This window comes from Sciurus vulgaris (genome assembly GCF_902686455.1).
Source record: "Sciurus vulgaris genome assembly, chromosome: 18".
NCBI lineage: Eukaryota > Metazoa > Chordata > Mammalia > Rodentia > Sciuridae > Sciurus > Sciurus vulgaris.
Genome location: NC_136479.1, coordinates 34105224 through 34126500, shown reverse-complemented (window position 1 = coordinate 34126500; position 21277 = coordinate 34105224). Strand labels below are relative to the sequence as shown.

The following is a 21277-nucleotide window of genomic DNA, read 5'->3' as shown; positions in this document are numbered from 1 at the left end:
AAGGAACCGCTTTCCCGAGGAAAGGGAGGTCAGCGCAGCAGAAAGGACAACAGGAGAGCCGGTTGCAGTCCCTAAAACAGGCTCTTTAATAACATTATGTCTTCACTGAAGAGCTTCGCTTTCCCCCCAGCGCCGGGCTGGGGCCGGTGGGTGTGGCCGGGCCGCCGGTGGGCGTGGCCTGACCACCGGTGGGCGTGGCGGCCGTGCACCTTGGGTTCTAATAGAAGGAGTACTGGTTCTCCACCGCGCGCGCACGGCCCGGCGCCGCGTCCGGGGTCTCATCCGTGGCGCTGGCCGCGGTCTCCAGCAGGCGCTCGGCGCTATTGCTGCGGCTGCGCGCGCTAAGCGGGACCTCGGCGGCGCGCGGGGGCGCGGGTACCGACGCGGCTGAGGACGACGAGGCAGACGAGGAAGAGGCGCCAGCCGCGTCTGAAGGCGAGGCGGGCGGGCAGGCGGCAGCAGCCAGGCTGGAGAAATAGTGCTGGCCGGCCGACTCGGTCCAGCAGGCGGAGGGCGCGGGCGCAGCGCTGGGCAACGGCCCGGGGTCTGCAGAGAGAGGTCGTGTGGCGTCAGTGGCCAGCCCCGGGCATCCGCGTCCCACCTGCCCCACCCTAGACCATTCAGGCAGGTGTGCAGAGCTCCTGGCTGGACCGTGTGGCCCTGGAACAGACGGGGCTCTGGGCCCGAGTTTAGGTGTCCACCTTTGATAAGTGGCCACGCAGGCACACTGGCAGGGTGCCCCTCCTACACCCGGCTAGGGCTTCCTCCCCTCACCAGCTGTGTGCTGAGCCCCAGCCCATGCAGAGGGCTAGAGGACCTGCCCGTGCTGCCTGAGCACCCCTCCCCTTGCCAGGGGTCACTGCGACCTATTTGTTGTGGGGCGGCTTCCCTGTCATGATTTCTGATGCTCCCCCTCCCCCCATAGCTCACAATTGCTATGGCTCGGCTGGGTCAGGGGCTAGCCATGCTGGGGGGACGCCTGCCTGCCTGTCTTCTTGAGTGATCATACGGGCCAGGTAGTGGCATCTTACCAGGTGGGGGGCCCTGGGCCCGCACATAGCTGCGTAGGGTGATATCGGCTGAGCCCCCTGACTCCAGGGGAATGGGGTGGGTGTGGAAGTGGCGGAGCATGTCAAGCACGGACTGGAACCACAGGTGCTGTACATGGCACTGGCCATGGCCATTCAGGGACAGGCGCAGATGCTGTGAACACAGGCAGGTTGTCAGTGGCAGTGTCCTGGGCTGTTCACCTGCTTGGCTGGTGCCTCTAGGGGTTGCTGGAGGACTAAGTCTCTGTGAGACCATAGAGGACTGTGTCAGATGGCAGCACTTCTCACACCTGAGCCCAGTCTGGGGGTGGGGCTGCTCCTGTGGTGTGAGTGGGGGAGGGGAGCAACAGAGCTAGGTTGGGACTGAAGGATTGTCCCCATGTGGAGAGCAACCACTCCGTGCCTGAGCCCTTGTCCTTCACACCTCCTCTCCCTCCCCAATCCCAGGAGGTAGGGGTCACTGCCTCCATACTGGAGATGTGGAGACAGGAAGCAGAAGAGACTCGCCCACAGTCACAGAGCTGGGAGCTCTTCCTCCTCTCAGGAGGTGAGGGGTGACAGTCTGTCCCCAGCTGTGCTGTAGTGGGAGCACATGGCTTGTGGAACAGGGTGGTTCCTCTGGGCCTCCAGGACCCCAGTGAAGCAGATCAGGTGAGAAGCCACAGGCTGGGGTCCCTCGAGGCAGACTACAGGCTTCTACCTTACTTTGCTCAACATGCATCCCATAGAGGAAGAAGAGGCGCTGTCCCTGGGTGGCAGGAGGAAGGTAACAGGTCTCCGCCTGAAGTTATACTCATGGCTTAGCTGGCCTAGCAGCCTACATAAGGGACAAAGAAGCCCCTGGGGTTGGGGACAGTGAGTTTTACCACTCAGCAGGGCAAGAAGTGCCAGGAAGAGTGTGAAGGCTTGGGGGCACTAATAGCAGGCCAGCCCAGAGAAGGGACTCAGCCTGAGAGGAGCTCAGAGTGGGGTCCCACCCCAGCCCCTATCTGGGTAGGGCTCCAGGACAGAGCAGGGCCCAGGGACAGGCGGAGGCAAGGCAGATGCATCTCCCTCTTCTGGAAGAACTTCCAGCCGTGTATTCTGAGGGTAAGCGCTGCCTCTGGGGCAGTAGTGATCTTCCTTCTGTGTCAGCTGGGGGCTGGGGGCCCTGCCGTACCCGCCACTAAGACCCAGTAGGTCAGCTCCACTCTGGAGTTGGCAGCCAGTCAGAGGGGAAGGGCAGATTCCAGGTTGCCTTCTCCCACCCTGTTTCCCCCTCCCAGTCCCTGGCTTGGGCATGAGTAGGATCCAGGCCCGCCCAGGAGGAGCATGGCCAAGTAGTAAACCGGGAGCCTCCAGGGAGGGTTAAGCACTGGCTGTCAGAAGAACTGCTAAGGACGCTGCCTCCAAGGAGGTGTCCCTGGGAAGGTGCAGACTCCTGTACAGTGGGGCCAGTGCTTGCAGGGAGAGAGGCTCAGAAGTCACTGGAGGGCCAGCTGGGAGTCAGGGCAGGCTGGGCTTGCAGACAGCTGCAGACCTGGAGTCCTAGGGCACCCCCTCCTCCGTAGGGGCTGTTGGGAAATCCCGTCCTGGAAGGAGCCCAGGCTGGGTCGGCTTCCTTACTGGAAACATGGGCTGGGGTGGGGAGGGGCATCCAGGTTCCTGCTCACTCTGTGACTTTTCTTGTTGCATTTTTCTTGGCCCGTATGTCATCAGGGTCCATGGTCCCCTTCCTGTCTGGCACACCTCTGCTCACTTTGGGCCCTAGCTGGGTCACCCTCCCCTTCCTGTTTCTGCCTCATCCCCCTGCACACCTCTGCTCTGCTCCCTAGACCTGTGCTGCCTTCTGCCCCACCCAGCACGCCTGCTCTCCAGAGACCACCTGTGTGTGCTTTCCTTCCTTGTCACTTGTCTGAGCACAGGTCAGGTCCAGGAGGGGTTGGTAAAGTGACCAGGGCAGGGAAGAGGGCCATCAGGGTGGGGCTCTGAGGGCCTCAGCTAACCCTGAGCCCACCCAGAGCCAACCCTGCATCCAGGTGGCTCTGGGTGGACACCCTCAGGAGCCCTGTGCGATGTGATCCCCAATGCACAGGTGCCGAAAGGACTTGCCAAATTGGTTCTCTGAAGGGCCTTGCCTTGGGCGTGCTCGGTTACCAGCAAGGGGCTTCCCCAGGGGCAGGGGTGGGCCTGGCTGTGGAGAGTCACGCCACCTAAGCCTCAGCACCAGGGCCACCTCGGCACCCTGCCCCAGGGCTGGTTGCTCCACTCCTGTGGCTTCCCAAGCACACTTGCCTTGGCTTTGCCCTGGAAGTTGAAAGTTAGCACGTATTCCCCGGGCCGAGTCTCACTTTGGCGGATCACGAAGAGGCCATGGTTGCGGGGTCCACCTGCCAGCACCAGCTGAGCGGCCTTGACCCGTGACAGCGTCCCGTGGAACCAGGGGTAGTCAGAGAGCTCCAGCTCTGGCTCAGCCTCGGGATCCTGCTCGGCTCCCTCCTCCCCTGGGAGTGACAGTGTGAGGGTGACAGAGAGGGCGGGGCATGTCATCAATGAGAGATGAGAGGCAACCTCTCTATTTTGGTAAAATGCTGCTTGGCTAATTCTAGAGCGAGGCAGGGAACTGATCCCCCAGTAGTGATCAGCACAAGGTGAATGGGGACACCGAGGGTAGGGACTATCCAAGGATCACTCGGGGAACAAATCAAGTCTCCGGTCCCCACCACAGTTCCAACCCCTTGCCTCCTATTCTATGAGCATCTCCTATGGAAACCAGGCCCAAGGGGAAGACCAGTTACCAACAAAAACCAGAAACACTGCAGACCCGTGGGAAGAAATGGTGCCTAACCCTAACCCTAACCCTAACCCTAACTCTAACCCTAACCCTTCTGAGGCTCAGCAGGGGCTCTGCAGGGTACCCAGATGTCCCACGACCAGGGCAGGGACCCAGGAGAGGGGGGACGCTGGCACCTGCATTATTGCTGTCACTGCCACTGCCGCCTGGGGACTCCAGGGTCTGCAGGAAGGTCTCCAGAGGGACGTGGAGCAGGGACTCTCCGACAGCATCTCGAGCCCGGCCGTGTGGGGCTGTCACCACGGCACCCACAGCTACCGCTGTGTCTTGGGGTCGGGGCGGGTCTGCAGCTGGGAGAGTGGCAGGTGAGAAGCATGTTCCTTTATCTGTCAACCCCCAGCCACCATCCCTTCCACCCTGTCACCCACAACTCAGGCCAGCTCTGTCCCCTCCTACCATCTGTCAGGAGCTCACAGCTGCAGGAGGCCACGCGGCTGGCCAGGCAGCCTCCCCGGGCACAGGACAGCTCAGCGTCTTCCTCGCTGTCGCTGTGGAGTTGAGAAAGCACAGCTGTGTCCTGCCTGAGACCTGGGCTCCGCCCTGGCTGCTTATGCAGTGCCCCACAGTCACATGACCAGCCTCATCCTCAGCTGGCTCTGTGGCCACCATGTGCGTGACTAGAGGCCACCAAATGGGTACAGGGCTCCTGAGCCTGCATGCCCCCTGCCCCCTAATGACGGTGTGGTGGTGGGCGGTGCCTGGGCAGCTACCTCCCCCAACAGGGCCTTTGTCTGCCGTCTATAAAGTGAGGTATCTGGGGCCCTCCCAGCTCTAAAATTCTGCAAAGAGAGGCTCACCCTCACGGGGCAGGAAGGAATTGCAGAGCAGATGGCGGGCAGGGTAGCAGGGGAGGGATTATAACCACTTTGGGGATCAGGGCCTGGGAAGCGCTCAGGACTTTAATTGTGCTTCCTTAAATGAAGCTGTTAATTAGAAAGCAGCAGCCCCTCTCCCAGGGCCGGCTCACCCCATTAGCCAGAAGAGCCGCTGCCAAATGCTCAGCCCCTTGGCTGGCCTGCCCCTCCCACTACTGGCCTTGGGATGGCTTCTAGATGGTGGAGCCAGCTGCTCTCCCTGGACATGGCTGACCCGACTGCCCTCTGCTTATTACTAGCCATGGCTCTCTACTGCCCTGACCTCCGAGCTTCCCAGGCTCTCCTGGAAATCTCCTGCGCCAGCTACCCTGGAGGACTCAGTAGCACCTAGAGTCCCAGGCTCTCGGTGCACGTGGACACCTCCTGCGGGGTTGTTCTTTTTGTTTCTCTTCACCCCGTCTGCGGGTTCAGGCCTGCTCTGTAGTTAAGCACCTTTGCCAGCAGGCCTTCCCTGAGTGGGGCCAGGTGAGGGGCTTCTCCCAGCCCTCGGGGCTCATCAGAGCCCATGTCCTAGTGCTTTGAGGCCCCTGAGGTGAGGACAAGACACGGTCCAACTTCCTTCCAGGTCCCCAGGCCCTGGGCCTCCAGAGTAGGCCTCATAGAGCCTGCAGGGGGTTAGGGATGGGGGTTGGGGCATGGAGATCCTGGCCAGCACCAGCGAACCCCCCGGAGGCGCTCAGCTCCTGCCCTGCCCTAGAGGCTGCTCCCTGCACAGTCGGGACCAAGGTCCAGCCTGTCCCCATCTGAGGGCCACATCAGCACTCACCCAGGGTCCACGCAGCCCTGGATATCAGCCACCCAGGAGTGTTTCTGTAGGGAGTCAATGGTCTCCAGGATGTACTCGGCTCCGTTCTCCACCTAGGGAAGGGGGCATCAGGTCCAGGTCAGGGGGTTGCGGACCCCAGGATGAATGCCCATGTGGCTCACGGCACCCTCCCCACCAGGCCTCCTGGGGGAGAGGAGCAGGGAGGATGGGGGGGCATCACCAGGCACCAGCCCAAACCCAGGACCGGGTCCCAGGGGTGCAGCCTCTAGCCCCACTGACCTCATGTCCTCAGGCCCTGGAGCTCCAGCTTCAAGGAGGCCATGCTGCCTGTGGGAGGATGGTGGCCCAGCATCCCTGGCACACTGAGTCCAGGCCTCCCCTGCTTTTGTGCCTGGAACTTTCCACCATGGCCGCACTCCCCAGACAAGTCACCCCAAGGGCTCTTGCTAGAGCTAGGTCTAGTGTGATCCTGCCTACTCCCCATCCGATCAGCTCCTTCCGCCAACCCTGGTTGGGAGGTGATGTAATGTCCCCATTTTATTTAATCAATTAATTTATTTTATTGCAGCAGTGGGGATTGGACCCAGGGCACATGACCACTGAGCCACGTCCCCAGCCCTTTTGATTTTTTATTTGAGGCAGGGTCTCGCTAAGCTGTCCAGTTTGGCCTCAAACTTGTAATTCTCCTGTCTTAGCCTCCCAAGTTGCTGGAATTGCTGCCATGTGCCATCATGCCTGGCTTGTCCCCATTTTATAGATGAGATGACTGAGGTTCAGAGAGGCTGAATAACTTGCTTAAGTCACAGAGCAGTCTGTGGCAGTGCTGGGACTTTAACCCAAGTCTCTGGGGCACCCAGGCCTCATGCTCTTGGCTTCTTGTCCTGTACCTCTGTAAAAATGCAGTGTTGGGTTGGGAGGGTCCGCAGAGACCCCCTTTAATCTCTCTCTGAATATACAGGGAAAGGGAGTCCCATCATGGGGCAGGCAGGCAAGTTCCTTTGCCTCAGGGCTTATACACGGGACACCCAGCAGACAGGGTACCAGGTGGGCAAGGGCGGTGTCCTCAGCCCCCAGTCTGGGGTGACGCAGGGTCCAGGGTTGGCAGATGTTTGCCGGATGCATAAGTGAGTTCATGAGTAGACAAAGAGGGATGGGTGGACACACAGACCCCACTGGAGCCAGAGAAGAGGGTGGGGGCTTCGTGTGGCTTTGAGTAGGTGGAGTCCCTCGGCATCCCTGGGGACTCTGCCTCCCAGACTCTCTGCCTCCCAGACTCTCTCTGATCCTTCCAGGAGGCACAGGGACCACAGCCCTGGCAGCCTAGAGCCCTGTCCTCAGGAGACCAGCAGGCCACCCAGTGGTGTGGGGCCTGGGAAAAGGATGGGCTGCTCCCAGGCCCACCAGGGTGCCTCCTGCCCACCCGCGGTGCCTTTGTGCCCTCTGTGGGACCAGGACAGTTCCCACACTCCAGTGCCCGCCAGGAACATTTGCATAACTGCTACAAGCTGGCCACCAGTTCCTGCCTGGGGGGTGCCTGTGCCCTGGCTCCGGCAAGGAAGGGAGGGGAGGAAGGGCAACTGCTGGGCTTGCCCAGACCCAGGAGGAAACGGGACGGGGTCCAGATGGCCCTGGTGCCCGGGCTCCCACCTGGCCCAGGTTCAGGTCCTAGCGAGGTGTGTGACCCCTGTCTTAGGGGCTCGCTCCCCCAGGCTGCCCTCCAGCTGTGCTGCCCAGGAGGGGAGTGGCCTGGGGCAGCCTGAGGAGCCTTGGGACCAAGGTGGGTCACCTCACCTTGAGCACAAACGTGTTGTCCTTCTCAGGCATCTCCAAGGGCATGGTGGTGCGGACCTCGATGATGGCTGACAGGGGGATGCTGACCTTGGGCCTGGAGGCCTAGGAGACCAGAGCGAAGGTCAGTGAGGGGGCTGCCTGGGGCCTCCTGGCATCCTCTTTACCCATCCCAGCCCTCAGGGATCAGAGCAGCCCCCAGCGTAGACTGGTGTGGCCACCCTGGCACAGAGTGTTCTGGCCCCCAGTTCACAGACGGGAGAGGCTACGAGGGCCCTCCTCCTATGGTCATGTGGCAGGTCAGGTCGGAGACGCCCACCTGCACGTCTGCAGGGATGAGCCCCCGGGGCTGCTCTCCACCCAGCACCTCGTCCAGATCTAGTTTTCCCTTTCTAACCTTGACCCACGGCAAGAAATGCACTTGACATTGCAGCCCAGTACACAGCTACACAGGTAAAAGTACCTGAAACAAATGTCTCACTGGACGATATTGCCCTTGCTGTGTGTGATGGAATGTGATATTTTCTGTTCTAGTTCATTAAAAAAAAAAAAAAAACAAGAAAGAAAAGCTGGCCTCCTGCTTCCGATGAGGCTTCCAGGACCCAGAATAGGGCTCTGGAGCCGGGCAGGCCCTGGCCTCAGGTGTGGGTAGAGAGACTAGAGTTCCCAGTGCCACCGCAGGGTGATCCGAGGTGAGCTGGCAGGATTCCCCGGGAGGGTCTCCAAGTGCCTGGCTCTGTGGGTTCTGTCCCACAGGTCCTGGCCGTGGCCTTGGATCTGGGACTGGGGTTCCCGGCAGGGTTCGGGCTCTGGGACAGGGACTTTCTTAGGAGGAAAGGAAGGGCTACACATCCAGTGGGCAGGCAGACAGGAATTCCTGGCAGGCCTGGCCACCATCCAGCGGGTGCAGGGCTGGGCCTGGAGCAGTGACCGAGGGGCTTGGCTGAGCAGGGTGTCAGGCCAGCAGAATAGCCAGCAGGGCTGGGGGTTCCCAGTGGTCGCAGGCTTGGCAGAGCAGACCGAGTTTGCAGGGAGGGTTCTTGCTGGCAGGAGGCACCGGGGTCCCTTAGGCGAGCATCTGAGGCCGGCTGAACTGGGACAGGTGTTCCTGCTGTCCCGCCTGTCTTTGGCTCCTCCAGCTCACACCCTGATCCCCTCTCGGGCAGCTCCAGCGTCCCTCCTGAGGCCCCAGGAGCTCACTCTATTAAAGTTTGCATGAAAGTTTCCTGGCAGCTCCCCCAATGGCAGAGGACAGCCCCATTGCTTCTGGGGTCCCTAAGTCTGGCCTGGAAAGGGCTGAGGGGACCCTTCCTGCTGGGATGAGAGGGCTGGAAGCCAGAGACCCGCCTTGGGCTGGGACATCAAGGGCTGTGTGAGAGGGAGTCTAAGACCCCAGGAAACAGGCCCTGCGCCCGCAGATCCCACACTCCTGACTGCCCCAAGGTGCAGCCAGGGCCAAGAGGCGAAGGGGGATCTGGACCTGGAATGCAGAGGTGTCAGCAGAGGTGCTCTGGGTGATCCTTCACCCTGTGGCCTGTCCCCTGTGGCCAGACATATTTGGTCAACTCAACCTGAGCCCTTAGCATGTTCTGGGGTTTGGATGTGGTTTATTCCGCAAGGGGACCTGTGCTGGAGGCTGGGTCCCCAGCGAGCCAGTGGAGCCTTTAAGAATTGGGCCTAGTAGAAGGTGGTAGGTCACGGGGGCACTGCCCTGGGAAGAGGTTAGTGTGGTTCTCAAGGGCCCCTGGAGCTGCCTCAGGAGTGATTACTCCACACACTTGGCCTTCCTGGCACATGGCCATTTCCCTTTTTCCTCCTCTGCTGTGTTGTGACAAGCCGAGAAGAGCCTCAGCCGAGACCGGAAACATGGAGTTTCCTGATCTTGGACTTTCAGCCTCCAAAACTGAGATAATCTCTTGTCTTTATCTAATATCTAGCCTCAGGTATTTCATCATAGCAACAGAAAACGCATCCTGGTATGATGCACCCTTCCCCTGGGAGTACTCCCACCAAGCTGCGCGCCAATATTTGCGTGAAGATGAGGAACACAGATTATGGGGCAGGAACACACTGGCCTTCCTCAGTGGTTGGGGAAGTTGCCCTCAGGAACCTGTCTTCTGCCCGTGGTAAAGCCGGCAGGCTCTGCAGGGACCAATGCAGAGGGCACCAGCTGCTGCATCCCCTCCCCCAGGGTTGCAGACACAGCTATTTACAGACAGACAGCTGTGACTGCCACTCAGGATGGAGGGGTAAATTCTTGGGCCTCTGTCCCTGCCCTCTCGGTGACCCAGGGTGAGCCCCGCCTCTCACAGGGCCTCAGTGTCCCTGTCTGCCCAGGAGTAGAGTTGGGCTATGGCTATTATTTCTCTCAGGGACCCAAGGATGGGGGCCTGGGTAGGCAGAGGCCCTGTGAAGCCTGGAGGGTTCTGGGACTTGGGGAGAAAGCCCTTCAGAGTGTATCTCTGGGTGTCACCTCTCTAGACCCTATGGTTCCGGTGCACCTGGACTGGGGAGCCCACACACCTGCACTTCCAGGAGGGCTGGGCCGAGTTCCCAGCAGACTGAGAGCCAAGGGGCTCAGGCAGGCGTTGGGGTGGCTGGGCACCTGGGTGGCTCCTGGGGGTGTCGTCAGCTGCTGGACCTACTCGGCCTGCGTGCCAGGGGCCTCACCCCACCCCTTTCATTCCAGACCACCAGGGTGGCCAGTATAATCAGCCCACCTCTGCCACCCTCTGGGGTAGGCCACACCCCTTTTCTGAGTATAATAAGTTTGTGTTTTCTTCTGTGGCCTGGGGATCAGGTGCCCACCTGGTTGGGATCCTGGGAGGGCAGCTTGTATGTGCCCATGGTGGGATCTCAGGACGTGGGTACTAGTGTGCAGTTACTGCCACTTTACTAACAAGGCAGGCTTGCCTTGGGGAAGACCCAACTACTGCCAGTGTTCTGATGGCCAGTCTCCAAGAGGGGCAAGGGTCAGTGCACTCAGTGAGACAGATGCTGGTGATGGTCAGCAAGAACCCTTGCTTCCCCTGGCTGGAGGCTGGCAGCCCAGAAGCAGGCCTCCTGGGGGGTCCTGTCCCAGCGTGCTCTGTCACTGCCTGCCCTTATCCAGCGGCCTCCTCTCCAGGCAGTGCCTGCTCTGGTGCCCAGTGAGGAAGGACAGGCAGCCAGCCAGGCTCCTTAGCACAGAGGGGCTGCTGCCCTTTCCTCTTTCCCAGAGGATAGCAAGAGGGGTTATCCAGGTGGCAGTGATGGGCCAGCATCCTGGGCTCCTGACACCAGACTCCATCCTGTCAATCAGATTAGGCAACTGGGTCCCCAGAGCCAGCTGCTGTCTGAGCTGCAGCCATTCGCTCCCTCCATCCTCCCAGGTATGGGGAGAAGCTCACCTTGGGCGGCACGAAGAACTCCAGGCGGAAGCGCTCCCCAGCCACCGCCCTGCGCAGGAGCAGGCGGCACTTCTGCCACTGCGCAGCTCCCCCGGGGCCGGTGGCCGCATCGTCCGCCACCATGAAGCGCAGTGCACCTTCACGCTGGATGTCCACTAACTCCACCTTGGCTGCCAGAGTCCGCGATAGCCGCAGGCGCCGTGTCCACTTGTCGCGCGACTCGGCTGGGGGCTCAGCAGCCCGCGGGGTGGCACCGGCGTCAGGCTCCGGCGAGGCACGCCGGTGCCACATGTCTCGCACACCGTCCACCACGCAAAGGCTCATGTTGCGCAGGGAGAAGCCCTTGCGGACGCGGGCCTTGGCCGCCACGTGTGACGACACGTCCTCTGAGCTCCGCGAGTGGCCGTAAGCCGCCGCCTTGAGCGCTGAGGTCCCCACGGGCTCGGGCTCCATGGCGTCTGCGCGCTCTGCGGTCCCCCGTGACGCGGGCCCTGCCACCAGCACACGGCGCACCTCCTCGCTGAAGACGTCCAAGAAATTGGCGGTGAAGTGGCGGGAAAAGGAGGTCCCGGCGTCGGGCGTGTCGTAGGCCGGGTTGTCCCGCAGGAAGCGGCAAAACTTGTGCGCGAAGTCCACGGCGGCCACCTGCGCGTGCAGCTCGCAGAACTGCCGCCAGTCCGGGACAGGGACCGGGTTAGCAGCGGCTGCAGCGGAGGCGGTGCCGGGGTCAGCGCCGTTCATGGCTCCCGTCCCATCGCGGTACCCTGCAGCTGCAGGGAGGGGGAAAGAGCGCCAGTGACCTTCCGACCTCGGACTGGCGTGCTCACCTGTCACCTCCTTCGGGCAGCCTGGCTCCCCAAGGCAGTTGAGGTGCCTCATCCATGCATGCGCTGTGAGGCGCAGCTTGCAGCTGCCGGCGCACCAGGGAGCTGAAGAAAAAGCAGGACAACCTGGTGTCCTCAGGACCTATCTTCCCATACTGCAGCTCAGGGAACCCCAGGGTCATTCACCTGTCCCAGCAATCCCGACCTCAGCCGGCTACAGTCTGCTCTCCACCCAGGAGCCCAGTCACCATTTCTAACACACAAGACGCCTCAGGTCCCTCTGTCTTCCAAATCCCACCAGGGCTGGGAGCAGAAGTCCAGGTCCTAGCCCAGCTCCCAATGCCTGGCGGCGTCGACCTGCCTGTCCCTTTCTGGGCCTGCCTCCTTGCTGTTCTGGAGGCAGCTCGCCGGGCTCCACCTCAGGGTCTTGGCTGTGCCTGCAGTTTCCCCCACATCCTTTGGGGTTTTGCTTAAATATCATTTTGTCCCACCGCCTGGCCGGGCCTTGCTATTGAGAATAATTGATGCTCCCCCAACCTTCTCCTGCTTCAAGTCTCCACCATGCGTATGGTCACCTGTCTGGTTGTGTGTCCGCCTCTGCCCTCTTCCTCCGGGAAGGCTGGTTCCACAAGGCGGGGACAGTGACAGTTCTGCAAGTCTACATGTCCCCAGTACTGGGCATATGGCAGGTGCTCAGTAAACACTGATGGAATGAATGAACAAATGGATGTGTCCAGCACTCCAAGTGGTGTCCCAGCTGTCACCATCTAAGCCCTCACACCGGCCTGAGGACTTGTCAGTGACAAGACAGGTCTAGGATTCTTACCCAGCTCTTCATGAGTCTGGGACTTGGGGTCACCTCCCTGTATGGACAGAGTAGGGGCCACTTTGCGCCAACATTGAAGGGCCTGCTCCTCGGGCTTCTTCCCTCCGGAACTCCCAGCCAAGCTCCACCCTCTGGAGGGATTCCCAGCCCAGGAATCCCAGCAGCGGTCCTCCCCTTCCTTATTGCCGGGCAATGCCATCCTTCACCATGGCTAAACTACACAGCTTGCGTCAGTCAGTCACTTGGGAGACTTGCCTCCTCGTCCCCCTAAGTGGCCATTGCCCCCTGGAGGACAGGCCCAGGTGCACATCCTCGTCCCCCTCCAGGCCAGGGTGAAAATCACCAAAGGAAAATAAGTGAGGAGCTGAGGCTCTGCCCTGGGGACCTCCCGCCTGAGGGACCAGCCCACTGTTGGGAAGAAGGGACTGTCCGCCTAAGGGGCCAATAAGGAGGGTTGTGCCCTCACCTGCCCTCCCAGGATCCCCAAAGTTCCCGGCAAGCCCTCCCTTGCAGCTCTGGGGAACACCACCTCAGGCCTCCAGTGGGATCCAAACCCTGTAATTAAATGCCAGGTAAGAATAGCTGCCCTACTTCCGGAGACCATCTGCGGGGCCTCTGTGCTGAGGGCACTGTGGGAATTCCCTCTTCCTTGGGACAGCCTCGTCCTTCAGTCTGTGGTCACAAGCCACAGGACCCACCCAGGGAGGAAGTACTGAAGACAGGTTTCCAAACTGGCAGGGAGACTCTTGCTCAGTACTGGGGGGAGGGAGAAAGGGAAGGTTTGGGCTTCCTGTCTGCAGTCTAAGCAAAGACTGCCACGGGACTTACCAGGGCTTTAGAGTGTGGGGGCCAGTGCTCAGTTCTGACCTGTCCCTGCCCTGCTGCTCCTCCTTTCCTCACTGGAAAACTCCCACTCACCCTTCTAGAAGGAATTCAGGGGCTACTTCCTCCAGGAAGCCCTCCCTGCCTCCCCTACCCGGGCTGGCACCGTGTCTCCTAAGGGGCACAGCCTCCTCCTGTGTGTCCCTCCAGCAAGTTCTGGTTGTAGGGCGCTCCCACCGTCCGTCTCCACCCCTGGCACAAGCACTCCTGCAGAAGGCAGGCCTGGCCATACCCCAGACTCCTGGCTCTTGCCTCTTCTCCTCGGGTGGAGGCAGGAATACACCTGCCATCACAGCCCGCATGGCCTCCAGGGAAGGTGGAGAGCCCAGATCCTCAGGGACAGTTCCTTGGGGGCTGGGCTGCAGCTAAACCCACCAGGCCCTGTCCCCCAGGGCTCCAAGCCCATCCCCATATCCAGCAGGCCAGTGCCCCCACAGTGGCCATCTCCCCTCCTCTCATTCCCCCATACTACTGGGACCACCACAGGGGTTGGGATAGGGGAACAGGGCAGCCCAGGAAGGCCAGGTGTAAGTATGCCCTGGACGGGGCAGGTGGGGCAGGCAGCAGGTCATCCATTTTTCCCAGTCCCTCACACTCTTCTAGCTAGCTGGGAGAAGGGATGGAGTCCGGGGACAGGGCGCTGGGCAGGCTCTCTCAGGTGGGTGCAGCTAGCCTCCCAGGAGGTTGCGGTGGAACTTGAAGAGGACTCTGCCAAGGCTCTGGCCAGGGTGGTCAGGTCTGATGCCTGAGCTGAAGGGAAGGCCCTGGGAGGTCGGGGCTTCCCTGGCCTCCCAACACTGCTGGCTGGCCAGGAGCCTAACGGCCCAGCTGCCCTCTGTGTCCATGGGGGCTACACAGAAGAAGCAAGGGTCAGATAGTCGGAGGTAAAAGCCTCAAGTGGCAGGGTCAGCAAGGAGCACCACACCAGTTACAGATGGAGAACCTGAGGCCCAGACGTGGAGGAGACAAGACTGCAGGCTGCAGGCCACAGGTAAGAGGATCTGGCTATGCCAGGGTAAGGGTGTGCTGTCCCCAACTGCCCTTGGGGCCAGAGTTGGGGAGGATGCCAAGCAGCAGACCTCACTGCTCCCTGAGAAAGGCAGACCCACCCCCATCTCAGAGCTTGCTTTCCTCAAATGCAAACGGGGGGCTCCCCCTTTCCCGGAAGGGCAGCAGGAGAAGTAGACTCTGCAATGTTCCAATAAAGTGCAGGCTTGGGCAGGACAGGTGGGCTCCCCTGACCTCTGTGTAGGACCCCAAAGTGTTTCCATCCCACTCAGGGGAACAGCCAGTGTGACATTCAAACAATCATTGTGTGGGTGACTGGAAACAGATGTGGGGAAGGGAGAATAGAAGGGGGAGGAGAAGCCAGAGGCACCGGAAGCAGGATGGACCCTTGTTCTCACACTTAGGCTGGCCTGGACGGTTTGTGACTTGGATTCAGCAGGTCTTGGGCTCCTTGGGCCTCGGCCCTTGGGATCCTGCCTGTGTTCTCCTGCCCAGGTAGCCTTCCCCCAGTTCCCCAATCCTTCCGGCCTTCAGACTGTGCAAATTCTCTCTTCTTCCTGGAAGCCACCCTGCACTGGCTCTCCGAAACCAAGCTTCCATCAGCCCCGTGGCCCTCAGCCCTCTGGTTTCTGTGGTCAGATCCCAGCCTTCCTCCTGTGGTCCCCTGAAGTCAGAAAAGGCCCGCTGAGCTGGTGCTAGGAGATCAGGCTCTCTGGGCCAGACCCAGTGTTTCCCAGGGCCTCGGCTTCCCCCTGGTAAACAGGGTGCAGCGGTGGCAGGGGCTCCTGATTCTGATGCAGAGACCATGGCCCTTGGACATTGAACACTGGGGTCCACCTGTCACTGAGCTGCAGCCAGGAGCCGGCTGGGGTTCCCTCCCACCTTCAGCTTCCTCCCTGAGGGCTGGGATTGGAGACAAAGGAAGTGGTCTTGTTCCAGGATCGGGTGCTGGCCCCCAGGGCGCATGGGCAGTATACCACCCTCCTCAGTCCATCGCCCCGGGTTATTCCTAGGCTTGGCGGGGCTGTCTGGTTGCCTCTCCGGAAGAACGTTTTTGTTGTAGTTGTCCCCATCTTGGTAGGATGCAGCTTCCAAGGGGCGGGGTAGGGAAACATGATCCAGTCCCTTTCCAAGGCCTCTCCTAATCCCACGGCTTGGAACCCAGACCAAGACCTCCAGCCCAAGCAAGGTTAGATACCCGGCTGCTGTACAGGCTCGGCCGGGGGGAGGGGGCGGCCGACTTTGCGCCGGTAAAAATAGCGCCGACATTTGGAAAAGGGGGGAAAAAAACCGGCCTTCAGTCCCGCCGGCGCCCAGTTCCGGACCCCAAGGCCGGGTCATTCCTTAAAATATTGATGAGCCAGCGAGGCCGCCCCCGCTAATGGGCCAACGACCAATCGATCCAGCGCGCAGTGGGTGGCGGCCTGGGGGCGGGGAGAGGCAGAAGCCCCGCCCACAGCCCGAAGGGGCTCGGATTTCTGCGCGCACCGCAGGTTACTGTGCTCCAGGGGAGGAAGGAGGGTCCACCGCCCGCAGCATGAACTGGCCGCCCTACACAGGCAGGCTGGCTGCCCAGCAGCCAGGCAGCGGGCAACATGCTCACTCCAAGATCGGCCCTTCCTTCTGCACCCTCACTGTACTCCATCCTTGGAGGGACACCCAAACCACCAAGTGTGTGAAGGGGAAGGTGGTCACAACTAAGGTCCTCTGTTCTAGGCCGGCAGCGCCACCCTCCAACGAACCATTTACTCTCGGGAAACAGGCCTCCGCTGGAGGCCCCGGACACCCCAAGGGGAGGCAAAGCCCCCCGTCTGTCTTCCTCCACCATCCTTTGGGAAGTTGGTCCCCACCAAGCCTACTCATGCCTTTCCTAAGGGCTGGCCTGGTCTGACCCACTGGTCAGCACTTGACAATAAGACTGCTATGTCTCTGGTTGTCCCCAGGCCTCTGCCCAATGGTTCCTTCCACCGGTGCCCCAGCTCTCTCTATGGGGAACCCTGCCCACGCAAAACCCAGATGACCATCCCCCCAGCCTGGAGTGACTTCCACCAGCTGTCGGTTGCTTGGGTGCTGGTTCTTGAGGCCAATCCACCCCTCGCCTTCCCAGAAACTGTGCCCAAAGCAAGCTGTGACCAGGGCCTCCTGCCAGAGGGAGGATACAACTGAAATTCCCCAATACTTCCCACCCAGAAAAGGTGCTCACCCCATGTCCCTGGCAGAGGGCAGAAGTGGGCATGATTTCTGGTCTTAACATCCTTGAACCTGCTGGGACCTGCTGCAGAGTGGATGCAGGTCATTCTGACTGGTGTCAGGGACAGGTGTGGATTAAGAGTCCTTGGGACCCTGCCTCATGGGTGAGTGGCAGGGGGCTCTGGGTGGTCTTGGCTTTCTCAAGTGTCAGATTTCATAGTTGAACTTGACAGGTGGGATGGAGCTTCCTGGCATGACCTGCTTGGAGGAGCATTGCTGGGAGGCAGCTTTGAGAACAGTCCAGAACACCACCGTGCTTCTCACGCAGCCCATCCTGGAGGGGGCGCCCTTCTGCAGAGTGCTCTTGCCTTTCCTGAGTCTCCCAGCCTTGACAAGCCCTGCTGGCTCTGGAGCCCACAGACCCTCAGTGTCGGGATGGGGGGCCTGGCTGCTCCCCATGGCAGGGGGCCCCACTGCCTGGGCATCTCCATGTCAGCATCTGTTCATTTGGCACCTTGGGACAGTGGAGAGGTTAAAAGGCCTGAGATCTGGAGCCAGACCATCTTGGTTTGAATCCCAGCTCCCCTGCTTCCTAATGTGGGATCCCTTGGCCTCCTGGGCCTCAGTTTCTCCATCCGTTAAGATGGAGAGTCAGAGCAGCACCAACCTCACAGGCCTGCCATGAGGACTGAGTAAGTAATTTGTTTAAAAGTCAAAGCTCTTCTGCTTCTACTTCTTAAATATCCTGGGTTCATTCTCTTTTCCACCACTCTGTGCAGACAGCTGCAGAGGCTTCTTCCCTGGTCTCCCCACTTCCTACGGCCCCCATTCCCACAAATACAGGCTCCACAGTGTGGCCAAGGTCAGCTTTTAGGAACCCATTTCTAAGCCAGGCGTGGTGGTGCACATTCCAGGGACTCAGGAGGCTGAGGCCAGAGGATCACAAGGCAGCTGAGGCAGCCTGGGCATCTTAGTGAGACTGTCCCAAAAATTAAAAAAATAAAAAGGGCTGGGGTTGTGGCTTAGTGGTAGAGCACCCCTGGGTTCAATCCCCAGTACCAAAAAGAAATAGAGAAAAAGAAAAACAATATCCCACATTTAAGGGGGCCATGCCCCCATTTCAAATCTGATTCCACTCACATCTTCTCTATAAGAAAAAAGATTACCCCTTTGTACAGATGAAGAAAGGGGGTTCTGGCCAGGGAGGTGACTAGCCCCTCAATCACTGGGGTTTTGCTGGGCTCCCACCATGTGCCAAGTACCATGGAAGTGGGCCCAGGGTTGCAGAATGGGCAAGAGGGGCATTTAGAGTCAAGTTTCAGAACTGTCCCTTCCTGGAGTACACACTGCACCCAGCAGGGACCTGTTCCTGGGGAGTCCCCCTACCCACTACCTGAAGGCACAGTGGCAGGACCCAGTTCCCACACTGGGGAGAACTCTGAGGCTGAGGGGCAAGAGAATCCACAGTGGAGACTTGATCAGGTCAGTGAGTAGAAATGGGGGCCAGGGGTCTCAAGAAGTAGGCCATCTTCCTTCAGGAGCACCCAATGCTGGACAGTTCCTCTACAGGCTCTGAATGTGGACAGCAGGCTGGGCTGGCTCCAGCTGCACTTGCCCTACTCTCTTCCACTCCACTCTGCCTTCCTTGGGTTGCAGAGAGGCCCCCTCTTTAGCTTTGGCTTGAGACATTCCATCTTTCCCAGTGTTATGGACCCCACTTGGGCCCCAGCCCAATTCCCCAAATCTTCAGGATGACTCGCTCCTTGCCACTCAGCCCACCAGTCTGCCCTCTGACTTTTTCATGACCGGCATACCTGTGACTCCCAACTGAAACCTCCATGGCTCCCTCAGTCCTGAGCAGCCTGCAGCTCTGGGCACTTCAGGTGCTGATTAAGGTTCCCAGGGCTTGCCCTGAGCTCCTCAGCTCCCAGTCTGGCTGAACTTCAAACTCACCACATCCACGTTCTGCTCACTCTCTCCCTCCAACTCTGCTTGTCCTCTGCTCAGGTCCCAGCACGGGGCCTGGCTCACCCCACCCACTGCCTCAGTAGCTGGCAGGCCCCTTTATCCTGTTCTTCCTCCAATTTGCCCCTCCATGACATCCCATGGCTGGTGACCTGTTTCCTTCAACATACCGTGGGCCCCCAGGTCCTGTGGCACTTGCCCCCGCGTGGCCCTGTTCCAGAGGGCGCGGAGGATCTGGGGAATGGAGCCCAACTCTGCTTTACCCTGAGGAGCCAGATGACGGTGCGTTCCCACAGAGGATGATCTGCCTTCTGCTGCCCAGACAGGTGTGGGCTGTGACCTCGTGTTAAGGTCACACCTGCTATCCCCTTGGACAGCCCAGTCATAAAAACAGACCCAACCAAGGGAGCAGGGAGAAACCTCCCCAGGCCCAGGAGTTCTGGCCACCCCTCTGGGCCATGAGGATCAGGAGGGGAGGCGGGACCACAGCCAGCAGGCCCGCAGCTGCTAACCCCCAGGCCCTCCAACGCAGGCTGGGTGGGCTGTGTAGGAAGTTACCAGTCAGTCTCTTGTCAGAGAAAGTGGCAGGGAGGCCTGGTCTGTGGGCTGAGGAACTCTGGGCAAGTTCCGCCTCCCTTAAATTTGTTCCCTCCTCTGAAAGACGAGGATGATAACACTTCCAAAGCCACAGGGTTGTGACAATGACATAAGAAACAGCACTGAGGCCCTTATCCTGACATGAGTCAGCTCGAAACCAGAAGCTCAGCCCTGGGAGTCCCAGGCTCCATCTGGGTGGACATCCCCATCTGACATCCTCAAAGGAACTAACCCTGAAGTGTGAGCTCTAGCGTCCTCGGAGGCTCACACTAAGTAGGAAAGGGGGGTCTGGAAAGCGTGATGGATATTGTGCAGTGAGGGTAGGAAAAGCATGGGCGCTGGCCCTCCATTAACTGGACCTGCTGGACCAGGTGGGTGGCGGCAGCAGCTCTTGCCTGTGGTCTCTCACACCCCAGGGTGGTGGCTCTGGGAGGCCAGGGGCGAGACCTCTAGGGAAAAAGAGTAGAAAGAAGTCCCAGGTGGGAACATCTACCTAAGTCCCAGTAAACCCTGACTCCAGCTAGCCTAGGGGGATCACTGCAGACCTCATCCAAAGTTCTATGTCACTTCCCCAACCAGTGGCTTCCGGATGGGGAGGGAGGCCAGGAGGGATGCCATGTGTTCCCTCAAGCCCAGGAGGGGAAGAACAGGAGGGCTTCAGATCACCCCTGCAGCAGCAGAAGCCTGACCTCCCAGAGGGGCAGGTCGCCGGTGTTGGAGGGAGGCAAGCCATCACCACTCATCAGGAGGCTGGAAGAACCATCCTCTCTTTGCAGGGTATATGATGTTGGCTCAGGGCACAGGTACAGGTAGGTTCAACCCAGGTCCAATCCTCTCCCTAGTACGACTCCTGTGAACGTAGATGGAGCTTATTCATGTTCGTGGTCACTCCTGAGGCTATCTAGCCTGCCCTGCGTGGCTCCTTGGAGGCCCCGGTCACTGCGGACTCCTCTCCCTGAAGACCCAACTTTGGGGGCTGCTGAGGGCCAGGGTGGGTCACTGTCTCCTCCTGGCCTCGGCAGCTGCTCTAGTCAGATTGTGGTTCCCGCTGCCCGCAGGTTCCTCAATGGTCGAGGCCCAAGGGCCTGAATGGAGGGCATGAACCCGCCCCTTCTTAAAGGCACAGGACTCCGGGGCACTCTCGGCAACCTCCCCACTCACGGGGGCTGCCCGGGAGCTCTAGGGTGGGCGGGTCTGGGATGGTGGCGGTGGGAAAGAGGGACTGGGCCGAAGGGAGGGCGTGCCAGCCTGGAACTTGGCCTACGTGGGCTCCCTCCCTACTGCAGCTCGTGGCCCTCGAGCTCTTTCTGGGTTGACCCACCCCTTCCTCCACCCTGGAAAAGAGGCCTGAGCGTCCCCTCCCCACTTCCAGGGACCCCGCCTCCAGGGGACCAGCTGCGCTCACTCCACGGCCCGGCCTGGGTCAGAGAAGGGGGCGAGGGCGCAGCTGCTCCGGAGGCGGTTCGACCCTTCTCGCCACTCCCCGCCCGGCCCCGGGAGGGGGTCTGGGAGCCGATCCCAGCGGGGGCGCATCCCTCCCTCGCGCGTCCTCCTCCCTCCCACCCGCGCACACAAAGACGACACGCTCGGACCAGGGCGCGTGCGGCCGCGCTTCCCGGGGCAGCGGTGCGCACACACACGCACGCCCTCAGGGACTGCCGAGGGCCGGGGATGAGGGACCAGGGGACCGGGAGCTGAGGACAAGCAGGCCTTACCTACAAGCGTGCAGCTGGGGCCGCGCGGGCCGGGGCGCCGGCGGAGCGCCGCCCCGACTGCGGCCGGGCTCCCGGGGCCCGGCGGCTCATGGTCCGCGGCGGGTTTGGCTCCCTCCGGGCGGGAGCCGGCGGCGGCGGCTCCTCCCTCCCTGGTTCACAGCCTCGAAGGCTCGTGCGCTCCTCGAGGTCCTGGCGCGGCCCCCGCGCAGCTCTCCGGGCTGCCGAGCCCCGCGCGCTCCGAGCTCAGCCCCGCGCGGCGCGCACCCCGCCCGCTCCCTGTCGTGCCCCCCGCCCCCGCGGCGCGCGCCTCTGGGCCCCGCCCCCGCCGCGAGCCCCGCCCCCTCCCGCCTCGCGCCGCGCAGGCCCCGCCCCGCCGCGCCCCCAGCCCTGATCCTGGCGGTAGCCGCGGCCGCGACCCGCGCAGGGTTGCTCTTGGCGGTGCTGGAGCAGAGATCGCCCAGCCCAAAGGCCGCAGGGGCTGGGAACCGGCGGGGTTCCGCCCCATTTGGGGCGGGGGTCGCGGTGTCGCGGAGCCGGCCTCAGGCCGGGCGCCAGACTGCATCCCGCGTG

General features: G+C 61.0%; 1 protein-coding gene across 4 annotated transcripts; it reads right to left on the bottom strand.

Moving 5' to 3' along the window:
* Positions 1-48: 48 nt before the first annotated feature.
* SH2B2 (SH2B adaptor protein 2) lies at positions 49-20984 on the bottom strand. Of its 4 annotated transcripts, none has more exons than XM_079121819.1 (10): positions 20708-20984; positions 12817-12905; positions 10701-11629; positions 7315-7416; positions 5524-5615; positions 4279-4370; positions 3999-4172; positions 3324-3532; positions 1032-1203; positions 49-546 (listed from the first exon to the last, which is right to left on the bottom strand). In XM_079121819.1, the coding sequence occupies exons 3-10, from the start codon at positions 11577-11579 to the stop codon at positions 218-220; spliced, it is 2049 nt and encodes a 682-aa protein (XP_078977945.1). In that variant the 5' UTR covers positions 11580-11629; positions 12817-12905; positions 20708-20984; the 3' UTR covers positions 49-217. The 4 variants fall into 4 exon arrangements, with proteins under 4 accessions (XP_078977945.1, XP_078977947.1, XP_078977944.1 ...); XM_079121821.1 differs by having other exon boundaries at positions 10701-11470; XM_079121818.1 differs by lacking the exon at positions 12817-12905.
* Positions 20985-21277: the final 293 nt, after the last annotated feature.

Coding starts and splice junctions, on each gene's coding strand:
- SH2B2 (XM_079121819.1), bottom strand. CDS start 11,579: ATGAGGCACCTCAACTGCCTTGGGGAGCCAGGCTGCCCGAAGGAGGTG. Junction 1,204..3,323: donor ACTTCCAGGGCAAAGCCAAG/GCAAGTGTGCTT, acceptor CTGTGTTCACAG/CATCTGCGCCTGTCCCTGAA. Junction 547..1,031: donor GGCCCAGGGCCCCCCACCTG/GTAAGATGCCAC, acceptor CTCTCTCTGCAG/ACCCCGGGCCGTTGCCCAGC.